This window comes from Gymnoscopelus microlampas (assembly GCF_963454915.1).
Source record: "Gymnoscopelus microlampas genome assembly, chromosome: 15".
NCBI lineage: Eukaryota > Metazoa > Chordata > Actinopteri > Myctophiformes > Myctophidae > Gymnoscopelus > Gymnoscopelus microlampas.
The window spans coordinates 27,245,764-27,269,512 of record NC_139952.1 but is presented as its reverse complement, the minus strand read 5'-3'; the positions used below and the strand labels follow the sequence as shown (position 1 = coordinate 27,269,512).

The 23,749-nt window shown below is 42.9% G+C and overlaps 1 protein-coding gene across 1 annotated transcript in view; it reads left to right on the top strand.

Moving 5' to 3' along the window:
* The window catches only part of jarid2b (jumonji and AT-rich interaction domain containing 2b), a 153,685-nt gene extending 135,440 nt beyond the window's left edge, over positions 1-18,245 (top strand). Inside the window, exons 8-18 of the mRNA XM_084079879.1 lie at positions 654-1,213; positions 5,167-5,259; positions 5,619-5,737; positions 6,953-7,023; positions 7,335-7,449; positions 8,433-8,538; positions 9,081-9,263; positions 9,943-10,073; positions 14,337-14,523; positions 15,875-15,982; positions 16,208-18,245. Coding sequence (XP_083936005.1) covers positions 654-1,213; positions 5,167-5,259; positions 5,619-5,737; positions 6,953-7,023; positions 7,335-7,449; positions 8,433-8,538; positions 9,081-9,263; positions 9,943-10,073; positions 14,337-14,523; positions 15,875-15,982; positions 16,208-16,417 — 1,883 coding nt within the window. The 3' untranslated portion in view covers positions 16,418-18,245. The remainder of the gene's footprint in view (positions 1-653; positions 1,214-5,166; positions 5,260-5,618; positions 5,738-6,952; positions 7,024-7,334; positions 7,450-8,432; positions 8,539-9,080; positions 9,264-9,942; positions 10,074-14,336; positions 14,524-15,874; positions 15,983-16,207) is intronic.
* Positions 18,246-23,749: the final 5,504 nt, after the last annotated feature.

The following is a 23,749-nucleotide window of genomic DNA, read 5'->3' as shown; positions in this document are numbered from 1 at the left end:
AGGCTATGAAAGGTTCAGCCATGTTGCGCCTGGTCTTATCTCTCCGTTTATAGATGCCAATAACAATGCAAAGCTACGCGGCGAGGGGCCCCTGCTTGGCCCCTTAGGGCCGAGCAAACAATATTTCCCCCAGATTGCCCTGTCACCTTCCATTTCTCACAATGACATCAATGCTTTATGAACATTTAAACAGCTTCACTTGAGACTGTATGTAGGTGTGTGTGCACACACACATATGCACACACGTGTATCTGTGCATGTGTGTGTGCATGTGAGCTTATGTATGTTGCTTTTAAAGGAAAATTGCATTTATGTGTGTATATGCTTGTACACACACACACACACACACACACACACACACACACACACACACACACACACACACACACACACACACACACACACACACAAAACCACATTTTTCTAGTTCTATGAAGCTGAAATAAGTGTTTGTAGAATTCTCTGCCATTCTCTTCCTGTCTCTCTGTCTCCCTGTCTCTGTCTCCATCTTCTGTCTGTCTCTCTCCATCTGTCTCTGTCCATCTTTTCTGTCTGCCTTTCTCCATCTTCTCTCCCGGTCTCTCTATGCCTGTTGCTCTCCCGGTCTCCATCTTCTGACTCTGTCTATCTCTCTTCCTCTCCTCTGTGTGCAGGTGGCTGTGAGGTGGACCTGGCGCGTTTCTTCCAGCTGATCAATGACATGGGCGGCATGCAGCAGGTGATGGACCTAAAGAAATGGACCAAACTGGCTGACCTGCTGCGCATCCCCAAGTCAGCGCAGGACCGCCTGGCCAAGCTGCAGGAGGCTTACCTGCAATACCTTCTCTCATATGACTCTCTGGGGGCCGAGGAGCGCCTCGCCCTGCAAGCCGAGGTGCTGCAGGAGAAGAGGAGCTTGGAGGCACGCCGGGGCCCCCTGGAGGGCCACTCGGACTCGGCGGCGCCGAGCGCGCTGGCCCTGCCACGCTACGAGCCCAAGAATGGGCTGGCAGGAGGGCTGGTGGGCGGGGCGTCCGGGCATCACCGTGCCAACGGGGTATGTCATCATCTGAAGGAGCTTGAGGCTCAGGTGAAAGCGGGCCGTCGACGGCTCTTCCCTCAGGAAAAACAAGGCAAGGAGGACAGGCAGCATGGTGAGGAGGAGGAGGAGGAGGAGGAGGAGGAAGAAGAGGACAGATGCGTTCTCAATGACCAGCACAAGTGTATTTACAAGGTAAGAAATAGTGATTGTTGTGTTATATATTGTAATATGTTATGATGTGTTGTGTTTTACAGTATGTTACATAACTATGTTGTTGTGTGATGCTACAGTATGGTAACTGTTCTGGTCTTTTCAATGTTTCTAAATGCTGCAACTGGAGGCAGACAATGGCTACAGCTTTTGATAACTTGTATGGAAACTTTAAATGATAGTTGCACTTAAAACAGACTTGGTATGTTTATTGGCCTCCAAACTTGATAGATTTGTCATGCAGAGGTGAGGATCATTGCTTGCTGTTTGTTCCGTTTCTTTCCGTTTATGGTCCCGTTGGCATCATTATTAAGCATTGTTTTGTTCCTACACTGCACAATCTAGTAGTTTATTTATGAAGCCAGTTAATGAACAACAATAATGACAGGCTCATTGTCTGGCTCATGTGCCAGATATCGATGTCATTTAGATGTTTTATGGCCTGGCATCGGCACAGACAGAGCGCTCTATAAAATCCTCAATTGTTAGTCAAGCAGATGTGTGCCAGCTCTGAATCCAGACTGCTGTTCTCACCACAGAGGTGTGGCATGACATCTTTATATCTCTTCATCGTGTCATCACACACACTAGAGAGAGTTCATATCAGTCATTATGCTAACAATTATCTACAATTGATGAAAGATGTGTTATATCCTTGCAGAAACCTAAATTCCCTATTTTATACTTATTCTTATGACAGTGTCATAAGAATATTTTGTATCTTAGAAAATATTTTAAATATTTCACCTCTAACGACATGCAATAGGTTGTTTATGTTGAACCTGCTTGGTTGAAAGTATTAACAAGAGCTTGTGATTAAATAATAACTACATTGGATCCATGCTGGGCAAGACCTAGCCTGTTTAGTGTCTAAATGGAAGTACTGGAATTTAGCGGAAGTACCGCCCAAGGAAGTTACGTTGAGGCTTTGCAGATCTGTTAACATTTTATGTGCATGAAACGGGTGGGGTGATTGGTCGAGAAAAAATATTCTGGGGGAAGTACTCGGGCAATCCGGCCCCATAGACACTCTCTGCATTAGGTCGTGACCAGGCTTTTCTCCTGGGAGACGAGGAAAGGCTGGGAATGAGGCTACGTTGGATCCATTTTGAACACAGGATGAATTTATTTTTTCATTTCCAGAAAAATCACGGTTTTGGACATACAAGGTTTCCACTCAACAGCGATGATATATAGTACCATTGAGCCACACTAGACTAGACAGGGTTGTAGCGGGACCCGTCTTCTTGTTTGGGAATGTATCGCTTTGGTTTGAATTGCAAAGATGCTAATGGCTGTTGAAATTACTGTGCCATTTCCTTTGGAAAAAAGATCACGGTGTTAACTGCTCTGTTTGTGGTTTAATTGGGCTTTGTGTAGCGCCACACAAAAACACTTGTAATGTTGTAATGCAGCTATATATCGTGCTTGTTAAGTTGTGTTGCGGAGGTCTGCTCGTGTTTGGTGTAAGAGTGGAAGCTAGTCGTTAATGAAATACACAAATGCTTTGAATTTGTCTTTGTGCTCTACTGTCACCTTTAAAAGCTTTTTGCAGCTGTGTGTGGGGAGGTAGTCAGTGGTCATGCTTGTATGTGTGTGTATGTGCATGTGCGTGCGTGCACATTAGGTGTATTCCCATCTCCCCAGCCTTCTGGCAGCTGTGTTGACTCTGGCTGGCTGCAATGTAGGTCAGTGATCATTCTGTAAAAAGGGCCCACAGGCAAATCTTCCCCCCTCTCCATCTCTCGTTCTCTCTCTCTCTCTCTCTCTCTCCATCTCTCTCTCTGCCCCTCAATCTCTACCTCCCCCATTCTCTCGCTCTCTTCTCCCTCTCTCCCTCTCTCTCTCAGCCTCTCTCCCTCTCTCTCTCTTGTTCCCTCTCTCCACGTCTCCTCTACACCTCTCAGCCCTCCTTCACTCCCTTAGCCCTCGCCCCAGCTCAGCCCACCTCTAACCCTAGCACTGTCCCTCAACTCCAGCCCCACAGCCACCCACACACACGCACACACAAATTCAGAGCAACAGTATGCAGCCAGGCGTATACACAAACGCATGCTTGCATGAAAACACATACCTCAATATGAACTCACAGAGTGGTCTTATTCACTCTCTCCCTTGTGGAGACCCACCCTACAGTATGTTACACTGTATATAGCATGTGCATGCTTTACATATACAGTACATGCACACACACACACACACACACACACACACACACACACACACACACACACACACACACACACACACACCCACACACACACACACACACACACACACACACACACACACACACACACAAACTAGCAGACTGCCTCTCCTTGGAGGAGTCTGGATTATGAGACATTTATTCATTCTGTACACATTTTCTCAAAGTCACATTTGGTTCCGTGTTCATTCACACAGCGTGCGTGTGTGTGTGCGTGCATGCCCGTGTGCACTCACTCACACACACACACACACACACACACACACACACACACACACACACACACACACACACACACACACACACCTACAGGTATGCATCTCTCAGATCTGGATCGCATTTAATTTCTGCCCCATTTCTTTGGTAACTAAATCCTCCTCTACTGAAGTGCCTCTGCGTACTTAACCCCTTACCGTTCATGCAGTAGACTTTGAAGTCATAGACCTGCTATTCAGGACAGTGACAAGTGAGATGACTCACAGCGAACGCTGACAAGACACCGTCTTTAAAGTGTGTCTAAATATAACCACATCTCAAAGAGCCCTGCGTTTGTCTTGACATTGAATTCCCCACAAGAGGACAATGTATTTGACATCATCCTGAAGGAGAACAAAGTGAAGGATATGAGGACACCAGTTTAACTACATGAAATCTAGCGTCCCTATTCTCGGCAAAGGGATTTGGTGTAGAGGGAAATGTGATTCCAGTCAAAGTATATAGGGTTTAAGTGGTACGCGCATAATGACGCATGCATAATACTGTATATACTTGGTCATAAGACTGTGTCCCAAGCTGAAAATAGTTATTTTTGGTGCAGGACACCGTTGTACGACAAAGCATAAATCAGTCTTAAGATTTCTGTTATACAGTAATACTATTGTAATACTACAGGATTAATGCTATTGTAGCTGCAGTTAAGTCTGTTGTAATGGTGTTAATTTAGATGCTACTGCTTAACACAGCCCACCAATTTGAAAAGGGAAGTTGGGAAGCTGATAAATACTTGAGAAAAGGAGTAGAAAGGGTTTTTGTGGTTGGTTACGGTGCATCTCTTATCCAGTGACTCTGGCCAGTCTAGTACATCCAGCTCTATGTGTACAGTAACCTCAGCCTCTGTGCAGACGAGGAGTCTGCAAGGCCATCTTTCAGCGGGGTCCTAACATACCCGGCCCCACAGCGGGCAGATTTATGGGCGCCTTCAAAGTCTCTCTCTAGGAGGAGAGTTCCAGGGAAGAGGTCAGGTCCGGGGGAATCATGCTGGGGACGTATGGAGCAGACATATAGACGCGCGCACACACACACACACACACACACACACACACACACACACACACACACACACACACACACACACACACACACACACACACACACACACTCACACACTCACACACTCACACACTCACACACAATACATACAGTACACACTCTCAGGGTCATATAAATAGCCTCTGAGACTTTGACACATACAAGCACTGACATATGTTGAGAGACACACAGCTGCCCGTACGTGCACGGTTCATCCAAAGTCCAGCAATATTTCTATCACCTTATATCACGGACCTGCCCTCCCCTGTATGTTGCTTCCCTCTCAGCCAGCAGCCATAAACCTGAATATGCTTTCTCTGAATGGGGAGGCTGTAATCCATTTATACTGTTTTCCTGTGGCTCCCGGGGCGTTGCGCGTCTCATGTGGCTTTGTGTGTTTGATGTCATTGTGTTGCAGGGGAAATCGGTATCTTTGACCAACTTCTTCAGGATAGCCCGGAACACCATGACGATGTGCTTTAACAAGGAGCCAGGGGCCGCAGAAGTCGAGGTGAGCATGCCCACGTTTCATTTCATTTACACTGCTGTGATTTCAACTTGATGCATGTGAGTGGTGATTTAAATTTGTTCTTACATTTTGTCTCCACCCGACGTGACGTCACCTCCAGACAGTCAACTTTTTTTGAAATTCATAAAATTGAATTTGTTGACCACGCATGAAGAGAAATATAGAAAAGACTTGGTTAATTTGAACTATCATGAAATTTGGTCAGCACATAAAACAGGCTTTGTAAACTTGAGGGAGATATCAAACTGTATTTCATTTTAAGTGACTGTAAGTGAAATCATGTGGAACAGTTGTCCGTTCCTTTGTCCATGGTCTCTCTCTCTTCTTTCTCTCCCTCCCAGCAAGAGTACTGGAGGATTGTGGAGCAAAGAGACTGCCACGTGGCAGTGCATTATGGGAAGGTGGACACCATTACACACGGGAGTGGATTCCCCACGGGAAAGTCAGAGCCATTTTCAAAGTGAGTGTGTACCCGTACTTTGTTATCTCAAGAGTATTATTTATACTTTGTGACACAACCCCTTCGGCAAGGGTCGCTTCCCAAAAACGACCTATTCTCAACTGGGAAAAAAAGTTGCATCGACTCGTCTCAGCTCACGAAAATAGCTAGATCACAATGCGTCGCAAGCTTGTAGACTGGCTATTTTTTGCTAGGTTTTTCTCCCAATTTCATCATTATGCCAACTAACACATTTCTGTCTTGCCTCTGCAATTGTACCCTACTGGCTCACCTGACAGTGTCCATGCACATGGTATTGCTCTATGCACTCCATGCACGTGCATTTCTCCCCCATGCATCTAGCATTGCTCTATGCATTCCATGCACGTGCATTGCTCCATGCTATGCTTTAAACTTTAAAAGGTTTGTTTGAAAGTCAGCTGGTGATTTGCTAGGGGAACGTAATATGTTTCCAATTTTGTCTTTATAATTATTACTTAGCATGACTCTGATTATCCTTTTGATAGGAACAAACAGTTTGAGTTGGTTTGCACCAGACCCATTGAAATATGGCTCTGTTCTGCACTACTGTGGTAAAATGACCATACAGCTGTGGCTCGTTGATCTACTTTCTAATGTTAAATTGCATTGAGGTAATAATATGCTGCATATGTGAGGAAAATGTATCGACGATATACAGGCAATCAAATAGGCCTACATGACTTCTGTATATCTCCATCCTCCTCCCTCCTCCTCCCCTTCAACAGAACCCTCTGACAGGTGCCCACCCAGCCTGTAGGATGTGCTAGCACAGCGATAAAGATTGCGTTCCTCCTCTGAACACGGCCAGACTCTGTGCATAACTGTAGTTCCCTGTAGGCATACCCATTTCCACTTCTGGTCAGTTTCCCATAGCTTCATTTTATTGTCTCAGCAGCAGATTTGCGCTAGAAACACACAACGCCTTCATATGAGTTTCCAGTTCAAATCTGCTGCTGAGCCAATCAAATGAGGCTATGAGAAACTGACTCGGAACAGGAAACGGATATGCCACCTTCTGGAAAAGGGAACTACAATTACACACATAGGCTATTGTGTTCAAATAGAAGCTTGGTTAAGCCAAATGCATAATTATTTGTGACTATAACGATATGCCCAAAATAGGGACGGATGCCAGGTTGAATGTGGTTAAAATGAAAGATAAAAATCAAAATCCTCTTGTGTTCTTTCCCTCAGACATGGATGGAACCTTACAAACCTCCCTAATAACTCTGGATCAATCCTGAGGCATCTGGGTGCTGTACCCGGTAAGAACAGCTGAAACTTGCCTAAACTTTTCTATTCTCAACACCCAAACATACACAGAATGAGACACAAACACTCTACATTCCTGTTCCTGAAGGGCCCAGGCAACTGGACTGGATTGTGGAGGTTATGAGATGTCTGATGATTTATTTATGTACTGTTGGGCCATGAAACCCAAGATGAAGATGCACCACATCACTCATGTCTCTGTCTCCACTTTGTCATTGGTCTGCTTTTAGTTAAAATCATTGTTCTTGTTTTTCTCTCCATCTCTCTTTCTTTGTCTAAAACTTCTCCTCTACTCTACTCCTAGGGGTGACCATTCCCTGGCTAAATATTGGCATGGTCTTTTCTACCTCATGCTGGTCTCGAGACCAAAACCGCCTTCCGTTTATTGATTACTTACACACTGGTGCTGATTGCATTTGGTAAGTAGTTTCCTGATGAACACATGAGGGCAAAGTCTCTCGAACACACACACACACACACACACACACACACACACACACACACACACACACACACTTTGTGTTAAATTTGCAGTGTTTTTAAAAGCTCAAAAAGCAGTTGAAAGATGGAATCATTATTCCATCTTAAACAAGTGATTCGCTGCCTGCAGGATTTAAGTTTAGATCAACCCTGAACCCTGGCTATAGTGAATGCATGATCTGAGTGCATGCACACATGCACGCACAACATTTTCAACAAACAATCAATATTTTACACGGACTGCTTGGTAGGCCATTGGGCTGCAAGTCTGCTGGTTGTACAGAGGCTGTGAAATAGTCTGGAAATGCTTGGAATTGGGTCGGTAGGTACAGTACCAGCTCTGCCGTATTTTGCCCACCTGAGCAAGTTATTACTTATACAGTGTGGGGAAGTCATGCACACTGGTTTGGCTGCCCATAGTTACCTTGACTGAAAAAAATGTATCCTGCAAAATGATGGACTTTATTTGGTAGATACAGTTATTAACTGCTAAATACTGTATGAGGACAAAAAGCATCACAGAATAAGTGCAAGACGTTATGGAGCAGCAAACTGCGCACATTTAAACTCGTTCATGTAGGTGAATATTATGAAGAGACGATTATTAAGATTGTATCTTAAAGTGTCCACAAACATTCAATGACATTCATTCATTTCATCACTTCAATTTATTCTTTGGTAGGCCTGCGTGCGGAAAATAGAACCGACATGGCTTCCACTTATGATATAGGGCTACTGATAATACTAATTATAATACAAATATTAACTTAACTGTGTAAAATCGATCGTCATGTGAGTTAAATGCTTTCTTCCTCAAAACTTATTCGACAAGTGTTTCCATCCCCCATTTGCTTATTACATTGTTTTCAATAAAGCCCTAAAATCCACGTCCTTCAAGCGTAAAACTTTTGTGTGTATGCAGGTATTCTGTCCCTGCTGAGGAGAAGGCCAAGCTGGACAAGGTGGTGCACACACTGCTCCAGGCCAATGGGACCCCCGGACTGGAGATGTTAGAGAAGAACATCATGGTGTGTGTGTGTGTGTGTGTGTGTGTGTGTGTGTGTGTGTGTGAGAGAGAGTGTGCATGCACAGACACTGGGGTAAAGCAGGGGTAAAGTACCTGTCCACCACCCCAGAGTCTAGGGGTTCAGCTTGGCCGAGCTATACAAACACACTGGCCATGTTTGAGGGAGGGAAGCTGGGCGAGGAGGGTGATCTTTATCACTGTGCTAGTGATTCCTACGGGCTGGTGTGATGCTTCTCAGCAGGGGATGTTGAACGGGTGGAGTAGGACGGAGGTGCTACATCCTCCAGTGGGGTCTCTTCACTGGCAGAGAGAACAGAAGTGGCAACACTGAAATATGTGGGGAGGCGTAATTGACAAAATTGTGACAAAAAAGGCATAAAAATAATTGGCTACACTGAATGTGTGTGTTTTAAACTGAATGAAATTGATTGATTGAGGTACAGTAGTAATTCACTACCTGACATATTTATTATGATTATCAATGCATACCAGTTTATAGGATACAAATGGTCAAGTGATTCTGTTCTCTCTCTCTCTGTCCAGATCTCTCCGGAGCTTCTGTGTCGTGAGGGCATCAAGGTTTACCGTACCGTCCAGCGGAGTGGCCAATTTGTGGTCTGCTTCCCCGGTGCCTTCGTCTCCAAGGTGTGCTGTGGCTATAACGTGTCGGAGACAGTGCACTTTGCCACGCCACACTGGATGAACCTGGGTTACCAGGCTGCAAAGGTCTGTGTACTGTCGCAAAATGTATATAGTACATTTCACGTTTCAACTTCTGCAAAACATAGCACCCAGCCATATTGTGCATGCTCCTATATTGGTGAAAATATATTTGAATAGCCAGGGTCAAAGATTCCCTTCTGTTTGAATTAATTCTGCTGTTTATACTTACAATATATAATGTATAATAACACATAAAACTAATACCTGTATAATAATAAATAAATAAATAATAATAAATAAAATTCCCTGTTAGCTTCCTTCAAAACCAAAATATTCGAAGTATAGAATTAGATTATTTAAACGAGCTATTCTTCTTGTCCTGCTGACCTTTTTTTTATGTCTCACTGTTGCCCCCTTGTGGGTGGCTGATTTATTGCTCTGAATGATAGACTTGACTCATGAGCCCTACATAAAGAAGTGAAGGTGAAATTAAAAAAGAACTTGTGTCTTGGTTCACCAATTAACCTTATATAAGTTATTATCGAGGAATAATTGCTTCTATAAATCTATAAAACTTCTATAAAAGTTTTTTTCTCATAGTGAGCCTGGCCATTTCATTGGACCTCATTATATAAGTTACACTGAAGAGGATGTAATTTACTATGGTTATGTGGGTACTTCAGTGATATGAATACGTATGAGGCTCGGCTGAGTACTGTCCATGTCGACATTGTCTGTGCAGGACTTGAAATGTCGGCATATAGCCAAGCCGTTCTCCATGGAGAAGCTGCTATACCAGATCGCCACTGCAGAGTCCAAGAGAGACAATGGCCTTCTTCTCAACACCATCTCTGCCCTACTCACAGACCTCAGGTGGGGCACACACACACAAACACTCAAACACCAGAAGAATCTGCCAGTGCAAAACAAAAAGAAGCTCTCGGCAGATTAGTCTGACCCCGCTCGGTTGTGATTGGATTTACACAACTTTGGTGCCCCAAAGTTGTGGGGCACCAATCAGGGCTCAGTATGCAAATATGGGGCGGATTTATCACCAGAGGCATTTTTTAATCCACCCCTAGGAAATGCAGGTTCCACACAGAGATTCCAGACTAATATCTACGCAGTGATATTAGTCCGGCCATGCCAGGCTAAAGCCGGGCAGGGAGGGCAATCTTTGTCGAAGTCTTTGTTCAAAGTCCTATCTTCAAAGATGGCTCTGTCTTCAAAGGAGTCTTTTTTTTCTCTTCTTCCAAACATGGATGAAATGGTCTTCATTAGCAGGCAGGTGCACAGAGAGGGCTCAAGGGTGGTTTAAGCCCCTGCTCTTTTACCCTCAGTCAAAAATTGCCCTCTTTTTTTAATTGGTGTTAATTGTAATTTTTCTTTTATTTTTTGAAATCTTCACTACTATAACCCGCAAAGGCCCCAGCCAGCCTGGATGTGTGTCCAGTACCAACTCATAGCATACCAGTTGTCCATTTCTCTTCATCTCCACTTCTAATAATCACTAAATATTTGCAATTTTTCCCCCACGTTTTCTCTCTACCTGTCTCTCCCTGAGTACCCCCCCCCTCTCTCTCTCAGATGTTTCAGTGACACTGTGAGATTTATGACCTTTGGACTCAGGTCCAGGGGAATCATGCTGGGGACGTAAAGAGCAGACATATAGACATATACACACATATACACACACAAACGCTCACTCACACAGAGCGCACACTCGCACAGTAGTTGGTTGCATCTGTGTACTAAAGAATTAGGCAAACAAACTTGACAGAATATATCATAGTTGACTTTCATCAAAAGCAATAAAGAATGACAGTGGTCACTGCTTGACCATTTTTGTAAAAGAAAGTGCTACCCCTTCTCCTTCCCCCTCTCTCTCTCTCTCTCTCTCTCTCTCTGTGTGTTTGTGTGTGTACAGCTGCCAAATGTGCGTTAATACTCTTTTAATACTTTTAATACTCGTTAATACTCCATAATAGTCTAATCATGATTATTTATCCAATCAAAGTCCTTTACAGAAAAAGACACATCTAACAAAACAACATTTTCAATATGGCTCAATATTTTAATGTATTATCATGTCACAGTAATACACTAATAGGATACACATGCCATCTAACTTTAAGTATATAGGGTAGCAAGAATGTTCACTTAATAACCTTTTCAGGTGGTAATGTAGCGTCCGAGGTGATAATGATGAATTGACCATGGGAGTTTCGAAGTAGTTCACACGTTAACTTAACAATTGATATTCTTAATACACTTAATTAGTATTCAAAACTGCATCACGAGTGCAACAATAACTCAGTATAAAACGCCAGGGAACATTCGTCTAGATTCAGTCTACTCTCCTGCAAACGAAGATGGGACCACCCCAAAAAAGATGATGCTCGTTCAAAGCAATCATTTTAAGAGTTTCGCTGCAACGTCTTGTAAGCTGCCGCCTACCCCGTCTGATGCATCTTCTACACGGCCGCTGTCTGCAATGATAGAGACACCACTGTCCCAGACAGAATCTCTTTCTCTGCTCTCATCTGCTGACACTGACACTACACAAAATAAGGAAAACCAGCCTGTCGATTGCTTAGCATTGAAAATTACCAGCTGATGAACATGTGCTCTAGGGGGCCAACACATCTAAGGCCTAAAAGCAGCTCCAAAGTGGTTGTTACAGGGTGATTAACGTTAGAAGAAACAGTAGAAAATAAGTACAAAGCATAATTGTAATTGTACCCAGTCTTACTGCATGCTCTCACTAATATGTAGATGTATGTATTTTAGGCCTATTATTATTATTATTATTCGGTGACCACGCCCTTGTATCCGCGTGTGCATTTGTCATGCGTGTTGGAGGGAATAATTATAGTATGCCCTCTGAAAAAACTATACCACAGCACTGACTACAATGCTACCTTTATGTAGGCTATACAACATAATATGATGCAGTGCTTCTCAACCAACCTTTTCTGGATCAGAGCCCACTTGAAAATCTCAAAACCGTTCGCGGCCCACCCATCTGACCACTTAACACTCGCGTGGCGGCATAAAGTCCACCTACCACACAGATGGACTTTCGGTCAAATTGACCTTTTTTTCCCCTGTGATTTCATTGGCCAATGTCTCCCCTCGGGGCTCCACACGTCCTAACACCTTCTCCCCCACGCAGCGGGCATACGATTGTCTTTTAAATATCGATTTGGCTTTGCTTAGGCTACACAACATTTCAAGAGGCAGAAAACTAAATCTCATATACAACTTAAATTACACTGATTCACTTTTCAAAGTTAAATTTATGCCTGCTGTCTGAAGCCAGAGACAGACGCTCCATGTGTCCAGACGCATATCTCATTGAAGAGCATAGATCTGATATATTATAACTATGGCATAGATATGACGAGGGAAAGTGCGCTCCATTGGGAATGTTCTGGAGATCCGATGGAATTAGGCTACACGGTTCCTAAACCCATAGTTTAAGTGTGTGACGCATCACCGCCACAAACAGACCTATCGCCTACACGGATCTAAAAGGCACTTCCGCATATGTCACAGACTATTACTTGGACACATGAACACTGAGTATTTTACTGCATGCGTGTGTGTGTGTGTGTGTGAGAGAGAGAGAGCGAGAGAATTTGGTCAGAATTTATTGAGAGGATATAGCCCCTTGAGATCCAGCATCTCATTTTAGAAGGGGTCCTGTACACATACAGTACGTAAAACAGTACATACAATACAATACACACATGTACAGATACAGTTATCTTGCTCACCCTCTCCCACCCACACCCCCAGCCCTCAACTCATTTTAAACAAAGAAATGGAGAATACAGTACTTTGACCTGTGTCAAAGTCAGAGAGATGCCTTAAATGTTGAAAGCGAGTTGTTGTGTTGTCCGCACAAAGTTTACAATGGACATCAATATTTTTTTTCTTTTGACTGACACAACATTTAAAGGTTGGGTTTATGGGTTCGGGTTGGAGTTATTTCAAACACTGTAATTTTTATCTGCAATGGTAACGCATTCTCACTCCAAGGAAATGTCGGGAGTGGGACCTGGAGCACAACATTCAGAGGTCTCGCTCACTCCTAATTCTCAACGAATCTCTGTGATTCAAATGTTCGTATAATCAGCAGAAGTGAGAGTGTCAATTGTGTTTATATAAGACGTTAGTCTATTCAAACACAATGATTTGTGCTGCGCGATGCGATTCGCTTCGAACCACACATACATTTAATTAATCCATTGTGCAGGAAATAAAGAACGGATTACAATAATTTAACATTCTCTATAATCAGTAACATGTTGGTGATACTTATGTCTATCAAATATGGTTTTGTTGAAAGGCAATCAAAGGTTAGAGCTCATGATTCAAGCGTCTGGTAATGTCCGACATTACAGAAGCTGCGCCTCGGTGCATTGACTAGAACAATGAGGCATCTCCAGGTGGTCTGGAGGTATGAAGACCTTCTGCCCGTGGGAGAAAGGATGAGAGAGGTCAATTTAGCCGTACATTTACGTCGGGGATGGTATAATGATGCCTAATTTCATATTTAGAAAACGTTTCAGATGGAGAAAAAAAAGGAGATGATTTGAATTGAATATTTAGGAAAGGTCATGGAAGGGGAACCTTCTGAGAGCTTCATGAGCAAAGATAATCGACTTCACAATCTCAAAATCGGTCAGGCTGACCACTTAGACACGTGAGTGTTAACACGGCAGCCTATTTCCGTGTGAAGTAGCTAGATGCGTGGGCCGCGTGCATGTTCAGAGCATGTTATGATTAATAAATCGATTCGATTATGTTCCAGCTTGGATCAGTGGAACTAACATAGTATACTTTAACTGCTCATTATTGGTATCACTATGAAAACACCCTTTTCAAGAAATTCAATGTATTTGGGGGTCCACATGCAAGACCCTCATGGCCCACAGGTTGAGAATCACTGCTATGATCAGTCACACTCAAAGGTGACGGCCACTGTTGGGAGGACACAGTGTCTGGGTACAGGGGCTTTCACGTAGGAAGGTCCTAAAAATACGATGACTGATGGACTGAGTCTCAATCCATCAATCATCGTAACATCATTATTTTCCTGCCTTCACTAACTTTGCCCTCATCCAATAGGAACATAGAGATGCGTCAGCGGCAAGAACTGTTCGAGGCGGGTCTTCTGTCATCTGCCCGCTATGGGACCCACGATGGGAGCCTGGGGCCCGTAGAGGGACGCAAGAAACCCCGGGGCAAGTGGCTGGCACTGGAGTCATCAGAGAGACGCTGTCAGACCTGCCAGCATCTATGTTACCTATCTATGGTGAGGCATGCTGGGCTGTGTGTGTGTGTGTGTGTGTGTGTGTGTGTGCGTGCGAGCGTGTGCGCGCGCACGCTTACAATTACACTTTAGGCATTTAGCAGACGCTTGTAGGTCGCTCTTATCCAGAGCGACCTACAATTGCAAGATAGAAATAAACAGAGTAAGCATGAACTCTTAATACTTGCAAGTGTATGTGTCAGTGAGTAAGTAGTTTATGGGGCTGTGTTCACAGAATGCTTTTTTTCTTTTTTAAAGTGCCAGCTCTTTTCTGACATGCATTTCTAATAGTAAAGACGCGCTGGAGCGCTCTTCCTAGTGCCAAGCGTTTCAGCGCTCTCTGTGTCCTTCGTTTTTCTGGGGAATGCTCTTGAGTGCCTCGAGCAGAAAATGGTTAAACTTTTGGGAGAGGAGAGCGCTGCTCATCAGTGACACCTTCCTATGCAGAGGATTGGAGAGACACTGAACAATCACTGAGCAGAGGCATCTCTAGACGTGGTATCCAAAGCACTCCGTCGCTCAAAAAAACATTTTCTCTGTGTGCATGGCCCCTATTGTTTATTGTTGTATGGTTTATTGTTGTGTACTCTTTTACTATTTTCTACTCTAACTCCCTGAATTTCCCTTCTGGGGCATTAATAAAGTGCTATCCTGTTAGTATGGATATACTGGGAACAGCTTGTGAAAAGTATTGGATGACTTTATAATTATATATTTATATTTGTTTTATGATTTGTAAGCAACTAGTCCATACCTGGGGATGTGTGCACCCCAACTACGTGCAATTGCAATGCATGTGCAATTTCAGATCAACTGGTCAAATCACTTGGGAGAAAAATAGGCTGAGGACAGAAGGACGGATGGTTTTCTCAATTTTATAATTTCAAACCCTATAGTCTTAATTTCCCAGGCTCCCCCAGAGGTCTTCTCTCCTTTTTACCTCTATGCTAAAGCTGATCTACAAGCCCATAACTTCACAACCGACCTTGTGGAACATTCACAGAAATGTTAGACTATTTCCGCTGAATGTTAGCCTATTATGACAAGCCTAGAATAGGATTCATGTGGTTGAATGCAAACAACATAAGCTGCCATGGATGTGTAATTCATGTGTATGTACTTGTATTAGGTCATATACTTGAAAGACATGTCTCATCAAAGTTGATAAGTAATTTGATCTATCCCTACACCTCTCTGAGAAGACCCAGCACCATCTGCACTCCCACTGACCTGGAATCAGATCATCTGAACTTTCCTCCCCTACTCTGTTGGCTCCTTCAGCCTTCCTACTGTGTGTGTGTAACTAGAGATCACCCAGGGGAGATTGATGACCTGTTGGTTTCTGTCTCTGCAGGTGGTCCAGGAGACGGACAACGTGGTCTTCTGTTTGGAGTGTGCCCTGCGCTACGTGGAGAACCACAAATCCTGCAGAGGCCTCAAGATGATGTACCGATACGATGAGGTACTGTAGGCCACCGCTACTGTGTTCATAGCATCATATCCCCTCTTCCTCCAGATGGGGGAGTCATTAGCTGGGTTTCTGATCTGTGCTCATAATTGAAAATGGGACTAGCAGTCTTCTTGGGCCCTCATGGGGATTAATAATATAAAGATGAATGAGATTAATAATATGAATTAAATGGGAAAATAGTTGAATTTCTCTTGAAAATCTCTTCTCTCCTATCAGGAGCAAATCAACAGTTTGGTGAACCAGGTGTGCGGTAGGGCCATGGTGAAGAAAGGAGCAGTTGGAGGAGGGGTTGGGGACCCCATTCATGCCCCCAGCCCCGTCAAGCCCTCGCCAGCCAAACGAGGACCCCGCAAACGCGCCACCGTGGAAGTGTCCCTATCACGCCTGTCCTCGACCCACTTGCCCAAGACGGCGGCAGTGTCCTGAGGGGACATGATGCCTCCACCACCTCGCCACCCTGTGCCCCCCCTGCCCACGAAAACCCCACCCACCATGTTCTTGTTTTTATTTCACTAGAATCACTATCAACCTGACTGACACCTCCTCCCATTTAAGAAAGAAAGAAACAAATTGTTACCAAGCTTTTATGTCCGCCTGCTTCACCCAAAAAATATATCCCCACTTTATTCACCCTCCCCCCTTAGTAATGACATGCTTGTTTCTAAGAAAGAAAGAAGAGACAACACAAAAAGAAATGAAAAGCAAGATGTCTTTTTTGCACTAGCGTGAAAGAAGAATTTGTTTTTATTTTTGGATGATTTGAGACTTTTAGTTGATCTTGTGTGTACCTTTTTTTTATTGTCGTAAAGTCGTCCATCTTAAGCATTAAACTGTAAACGTCACACAGGTAGACTTGATGAGCCCTTAAGTCCTTAAACTGAAATAGTTAACATTGGAATCCTATTATCTTGCCCAGCCCGCCCCTTTGGCCCCTAGACTGCACCGCCCATCCTCCGCCTCCCCCTCCTCCCGATCACACATCACTCAACTGTGAACATGGGACGAATGACAAGGAGGTGATTTTTTTTGGTTTAGCTCTTTCTTTTGACTATTTTCTATAAAATTTTAAATGAACGAGTAGTTACCCAAAGTTCCTCTCTGTCCTTTGATCAGAGGAAGAGGAGTAATATTTTTTATGTTTTACTTTCTTGATTGATGCGGCTCCTGCAATTTTTAAAAAGAGAGAAAATACAGGGGCTGGCGATGCGAGGTAAAAACTTGAAAGACAGACAATGATGTTGGTTTATTATTGGCTGGCTTTTTTTAAGTTCTATTTTGAATTCTAGCTTTGGTTTTGTTGATAGTTTTTTTTGTAAGAAGTCTTCTGTGTACTTTATTTGTCGTTAATGATGTTTCTTTTTCTTGGTGGATGTGAGAGGGGCGGAGCTACAGCTGCTCACCTCACTTCCTGGTTAATATGGAGGGATCCCTCTTTCGCTTGCGAGTGAAACCTGTGCCTGATTATAAAGCGAGGAGGTCCATTGTTTTGGTGCTGTTGGTTATAATTACTGTATAACAATACGAAAAAGAATCTGGGGGGTTAGTACCAGCTAGCTGCTAGCTGCTCTTGCTAGATATTAGCTGCTAGCTGCCCGTGCTAGATGTTAGCTGCTAGCTGCTAGCTGTTAGCTGCTTGCTGGAGCGCCCCCGTCCCACAGGGCGGAAAGGCCGTGAGGTTTTTTCCGGTTCTAGATGTGCAATCGTGTTAACATTCCATTCTTCCAGTCCTCTTGTTTCATCTGTACCAGTAAACATTAATTATTATATTATTATAATATTATTATTTTGTGTTTTTTTGACCTTTTTTTTTATCTGATGTGCTATCTTGAGTAGAGCCACTAGTCAAAGAGTGTAAAATGTGAAATACAAAAAATCCAAGTTCTTTTCTTTGTTTTTGGCCCTTTATTGCATTTTTTTCTTCTTTTTTGCATTTTCTTCCCTTTTCCGGATGTATTATGAGTGGTTTTAGAGACAGAAAAAGTCCAACACAAACAAAACGTTGATTTTTTTGTAAATAATCCTGTAAATTTCTTTAAATACTTGAGCCTTTTTTTCTGGGGTGAAGGAAGGAAAGGAAAGAGGAAGGAAAAGAGTGGAATGGAGTTATGGAGGGGAGTCCTTGATGAAGAAACAGCCTTACATTACCTTTCTTCATCCATGTGAGTTTGATGCTTACAGGGTTGCTCTGGTAAACGTGTATAAATAAATTTTAAGTGCTGCTTATATCACTAAGAAAGAAGATATGGAGTAGCAACCCCCCCACCCCTGCCCCCCCAAGCCTAGTTTTGTTTGTTTAGCTTTACTTTTATAAAGAAAAGGGAAAAAAAGAGATGTTCACAAAAAAAATGGGTTTTTACATTTTCATTTCTGAACATTCAACAAAAATGTAGTAGCTACTCATGTTGCACTGAGCTTGCCAGTGGTGACTGTCAAGATTAAAATCCTATAATCGAGTTTGTTGATTGTCGTCCCTCACACAAGACTGAACTGTTTTAGGACTATTTAATGAAAATACTGAGTTGGGTGTTTTCAACATTAAAAAAAAAAAAAAAAAAGTGGTTGTCAAGTTTTTATGGCCTTGGGGTATGGACACACCAGAGTTTGATTATGCGTATGCGGCGGATTCTGCCAATGCTTTTCAATGGGAATGGAGCGGAAAGCCGGGCAATGGCAACAAAACTCTCCGTTACCATTGAAAAGCGTTGGCAGAATCAAACTCCGGTGTGTCCATACCCTTACAATGTATGTTATCCTTACAGGACTTCTTTTTTCTTTCTCATTTTGCAGTTATTTTTTCGTTTTTTGTTTAGTTTTTCTTCTTTTGCCCTTTTTCTACAGTATGAACTGTTTGCTCACAGTGGGGTTTCTGGCAACTTAATTTATTAGTGCTGCGTCTCGGCCTTTCCCTCCACTCGGAAAGAGAGTCTCTTGTTGGTTATATTGACAGTTTTTTACTTTTCCAGTTTGTACTTAAGGTTTAATAAAAACTTACTGACAATTCACTGTCATTTCTTTCCAACCAGTGTGTGTGTCGCTTTGTCCGGATGGATTGACACGTTGACAAACAACCATTAGAGGCCATAGCATTGTAGTTTCTGTAGATCCCCATATTCTTCCCATATTGAGTAAGTAGAATATATCATATACATTTGTAAAAATGTAAACGCTCTTCAGATACGTATATTTGAGGAACATTTTTGGTTGTGTATGCATTAGGGGTGGGTCAGAATAGTTAATTATTTAAAAAGTGTGTATGTATATATGTGTGTGTGTGTGTACATTTTCAGTGTTTAAGCTTGTTTTCCTAATGTTAATGGTTTATTTGCAGTAATCTAAAGATGCACATGCTACTGCTTTGGTTAATTCTGAAAACCGGTTGATAGGCCAATGCAATACAGTTGTAGGCTAGGATGGAGGGTTCAGGTTGTATCATTTTGATTTATTGTCGAGCAGCTGAGCCGATCAATGTTCTGAAGGAGTATCTGATGAACCTGTTCATCAGAAGAAGAAAAAAAACGGTTGATTGTAGAATAATCAAAACATATTTTAGTAATGTACATGCTGCTTGTCAATGTCAACCCCATACTGTTAGCTGCATGCAAGCAGTGTCTGACTTCTCCTTTTGACTACTAAACAGTTGGCAAATGATGCTTTTCCGAAAACACTGTCAAGGAATCCTCATTCAGTATTTTCTGCTCCAAATGCAGCTCATCATTTTTTCTGAGCCTTTGATTCTTTTGGGTCCCAGCACAGCCTCAGAAAACCACAGCATCCCATCATATCACTGCTTACTCCTGCTCTGGATTCTAGCCTGAGAGACGGAGTATTAAACCCCAATGTTTAACTTTGACTGTCTCCCTGGACAATAAAAGCTCTCCACTTCTCCAGAACTATGCTCTACTCATCTGTACATTACCCTCCCTCTCCCTTGTCACAAGGCAAGGGTAAGGTACAAATGCAGACTCGTGGACACGGGTAGCGGAAACTCTTTACTGAAGTATCCCATGACAAAGTAACAGGAAGTACACCGGAACAACATGGTAACAGGGACTCAGAACAGGAGACTAGGACACCACTGGAAGACTAGTCTCACATGGCCAGACAACTATTCCCCAATCTGTTTTTTAAACATATATTTTTGAAATTTCCATTTCTGATAAGCATCAAGCTATATTTGCTTCAACTAATTTGATTTACAGTAGGACACATTTACACAACTGCAAAGACAAAATGGAAGCCCGAAGCCGTGTCACAGTATGACAGTATGATGGAAGCATTTGAAAATTGTGAGACTAAACGATGGTATTGGGAAATACTGGTACAGAGTTGTCACTGGGAAGGTACATCACAGGCTAGTCAGCTCCTGTTGCTATTTGCCAACTAACTTAGCAATCTTGTTGCTAGATTCATTAGCCTGATTGATTGATTAATTAATTAAGAGAGAGGACCCCTTAACAGACGACGTCACACTGATAAGAACCAGCTGCATGCAACCAGTATGCGCAGGTCTCGCTAAGACGCGCTTCACTAGCCAACACACAAGAGGAGGTTAGGGGGTGTGCTGAAACCAGCGCACCCTGAAACAACGGGTTGGGAATTGATTGCGTGAAACAATCACCTGTGCGTCCAGTCTCAATGTTGGTAAACAAATAATTGGTCTATTCAAAAACGTACAATTGGCCCCAAGAGCGCCTCCTGGCGCTGGTGGTCAAATGACGTCACGTGCTAAAAACATAGAGGCTAAAAATAGCAAACTGATTACTTTCGGCGGGCAACACCTGGACCTCCGGGTGCATTTTCACATCAAAAAGGTAAGCCCACAGACACTTTAATGTCCCCAATTCTCTCCCCAATTCCTCTCTTGTATTCGGTTTTCATTCTGTAACAAGGTATGCAGGCTAGCCCACTTATGAAAACAAAACCAAAACGCACATGGGGGGGCGACGTTTATTAACGTTAAAGTCAACCAACATGTTGGGAGGAATTTGAGGCTGCTGTTTTGGGGAGAGAATGCTGTCACACCGACCACAACAATATTCACCTTTTCCCCTTAGAAAATAGACAGTTTCATCCCATATCATTGCATAAGCCTATATTGTGTAAGCTTAGCTGACACATAGGCTATTAAACTACATTAGTTACTGTATCAACCAGTTTAGAGTAAGTTGTCAGCCAACGATAGAAGGGGTCGGGATGAGAGAAGCCCATCACAAAATAATTTCTACCAATATCGTTTCCCCCGCCATATCTGGACATAGCTAGCTATATGAAACAATAAACACCATACATTAATTGGGTTGGTGGTTGAAACTTTCAATGTTACTACTGTTGTCAGTTTAAACCCGTTTCTTCTACCCTTCTGGGTATTTTCCAGTGCACACGACACGCACACAGTCCAAAACATGGATTTGGTCCTCACTCCAAAGGATGAAGTTCACCTGAATCATGTCCATTGTCCAGGGACTGGCAAGGTAACTCCTTTGATTATTTGTCTGTCACATAGTCATTGTGTGATTATCCGTCTCAGTGTGAAATTTGTTACATTGATCTTGGTCTGATATGTAATTTGTCAGGTGAACATGCCAAGCAGAACTGAACCCAGCTTACCAAAAGCTTAATTTCATCCATGTTGCATTTTGAACAGTGCATGGACTACCTTAGTGAGGAACTGCACATAGACACAGAATTCTGGACATTAGCCCATTCAAGTCAAGCAAAGTTTGGGGATACGCTGTATAATATAAGCCTTTAGTGTATATCATAAAGATTCTTATTTTAGCAAATGGAATACTCTGAATTGTGCTATAGAAATGGGATTTGATCAGATTGCACCAGTAAAATGTCCTTGGAAGTACACAAACCTCATTATCTAAACTAAACTTATTTCTAAAAGTCAGAATTTTAGCTTAACCTGGCTTGTAAACAGGATATACACAAATTCATAAAATGGAATACTAAAGTATTCTGAATACTACTGGAACATGTGCATATAAACACGTTTGGCAGTGGTTAATTAATCCATTTTAAAACCATTCCCTTTCGTACAGTATATTCTGCCCAACCACAGATCGGCAATCCCTGTTTGATTTATTATGGAATTATGAAATTTACTGTGGATTATGTAAAGATTTGAACCTTGGGTTTGTTTAGTTGGCTGTTGTTTTTTTGTATGTTTGTGAGCGTACGTATGTGCATTTTGTGGGTTTGTGCACATCTAGTCCGGTCCAATCCATCTCAGTTGAAACCTTATGACCCACTCTCCTCACAGTCTTTGTGGGTCTGCTCCACCCGCTCCGCTCCGTCCACCAGTGCCGTGTCGGGGTGCACCTCCTCGTCGTCCAGGGTCACCACCACGGGGTCCCCCCCCCTCCTCACTCCCCCAGCTCCCTCCCTCTTTGCCTCGTCCTCATCGTCCTCCTCTTCCTCCCCGGCGTCGGTGTCCTGGCTGGCTGAGTCGGTGCAGGTCGAGGAGAGGGACGAGAGCTTGTGACGCCACTCTGCCTGGGTGGGGACCTGCAGGCTGATCTCAGTGGTGAACGACTCCACGTCTGGACCTGGATGGAGAGGTAAGACACAGGTCATTTTCTTTTTTATGGGGTTATTTGTTTTAGGCAGTGGTCACAAAGCGTCGCATTGCGACGCATTGTGAGCTTGTAGATTCGATGCCAGGGACAAGTTTTGTGTGACAGACTCTGTGAATTATAGTATATAAATAGATATGAAGGGGAAAGCCAAAAGCCCTCAGTTGGTTTACAAACTTAACCCCTAGTCACATCATTAGCCTCCTTTTCGAGAGTAGGAAGGACACAGAAAACCAAAGGTACAGAGGGGGAAATACATACATGACAAGTCTCCAACCAAAATCGAACCGTAGACATTGCATTAACCCTGCAAGGCCCAGATTCTTTTCAAGTTGTGATGATTCCTGGCTCTGTGGGGGGTATTTATATGCAAATATCCTGGCCAATGGCATTGTAAGACTAAACAATAGGACCCAATGAGGATTTAGAGGTGAAAAAAATAAAAAATAACAGAAAAGAAAAATGATTTAAACTCATTTCTTTACAAAACATACATGTGATCGTGCGATCACACTGGGCCTTGCAGGGTTAACGTGGTTGAACTTGACACACTATCCAGTAAGCTACTGTAGCACCCCAAGACACTTGTAGTTTAAAGTTGCATGGTGTCTTCAGTTAAAAATATAACAACAGCATAAAACATGTTTTGTATTTGTTTGTAGCCTGCCTGGTTCAAATTGTAAGTCAATGGGGAACTTTGTCATTCCCCCTCTTTAAAATAAAAGACAGTTGCATTATTCATTATTTATTTGTTATCTCTCTAGAGAAGTCTTTAACTCCTCATTAATGATCATGTAAAAAAGGCTTGACTTAGATTTGCATACCATCATGCATGCTGAGTGATTTACTCATCCTGGAATGCTTTTAGTTTCTAAAGATGCTGTTATATACATTTCTTGTTGAAAGTGAAACAGGGACATTTCATCCATCTCAGATATAATGCACCATGTACAGTAGACTTACTAGGCTAATGAAACATCTCATCTCAACGACACTAGTGTATCAATAACACTTTCATGTGTATACACATTTTTTACTTTGATAAGAGCGTGTACTTAAGCCTGTGTGCAATAAGTTCAATGACTTATACTGTATGTGTGTGTGTGCGTGCGTGCGTGCGTGTGCATCCTACCCATTACAGGTGAGGCGGCGCTGTTATCTTCTCCTCCAGAATGCA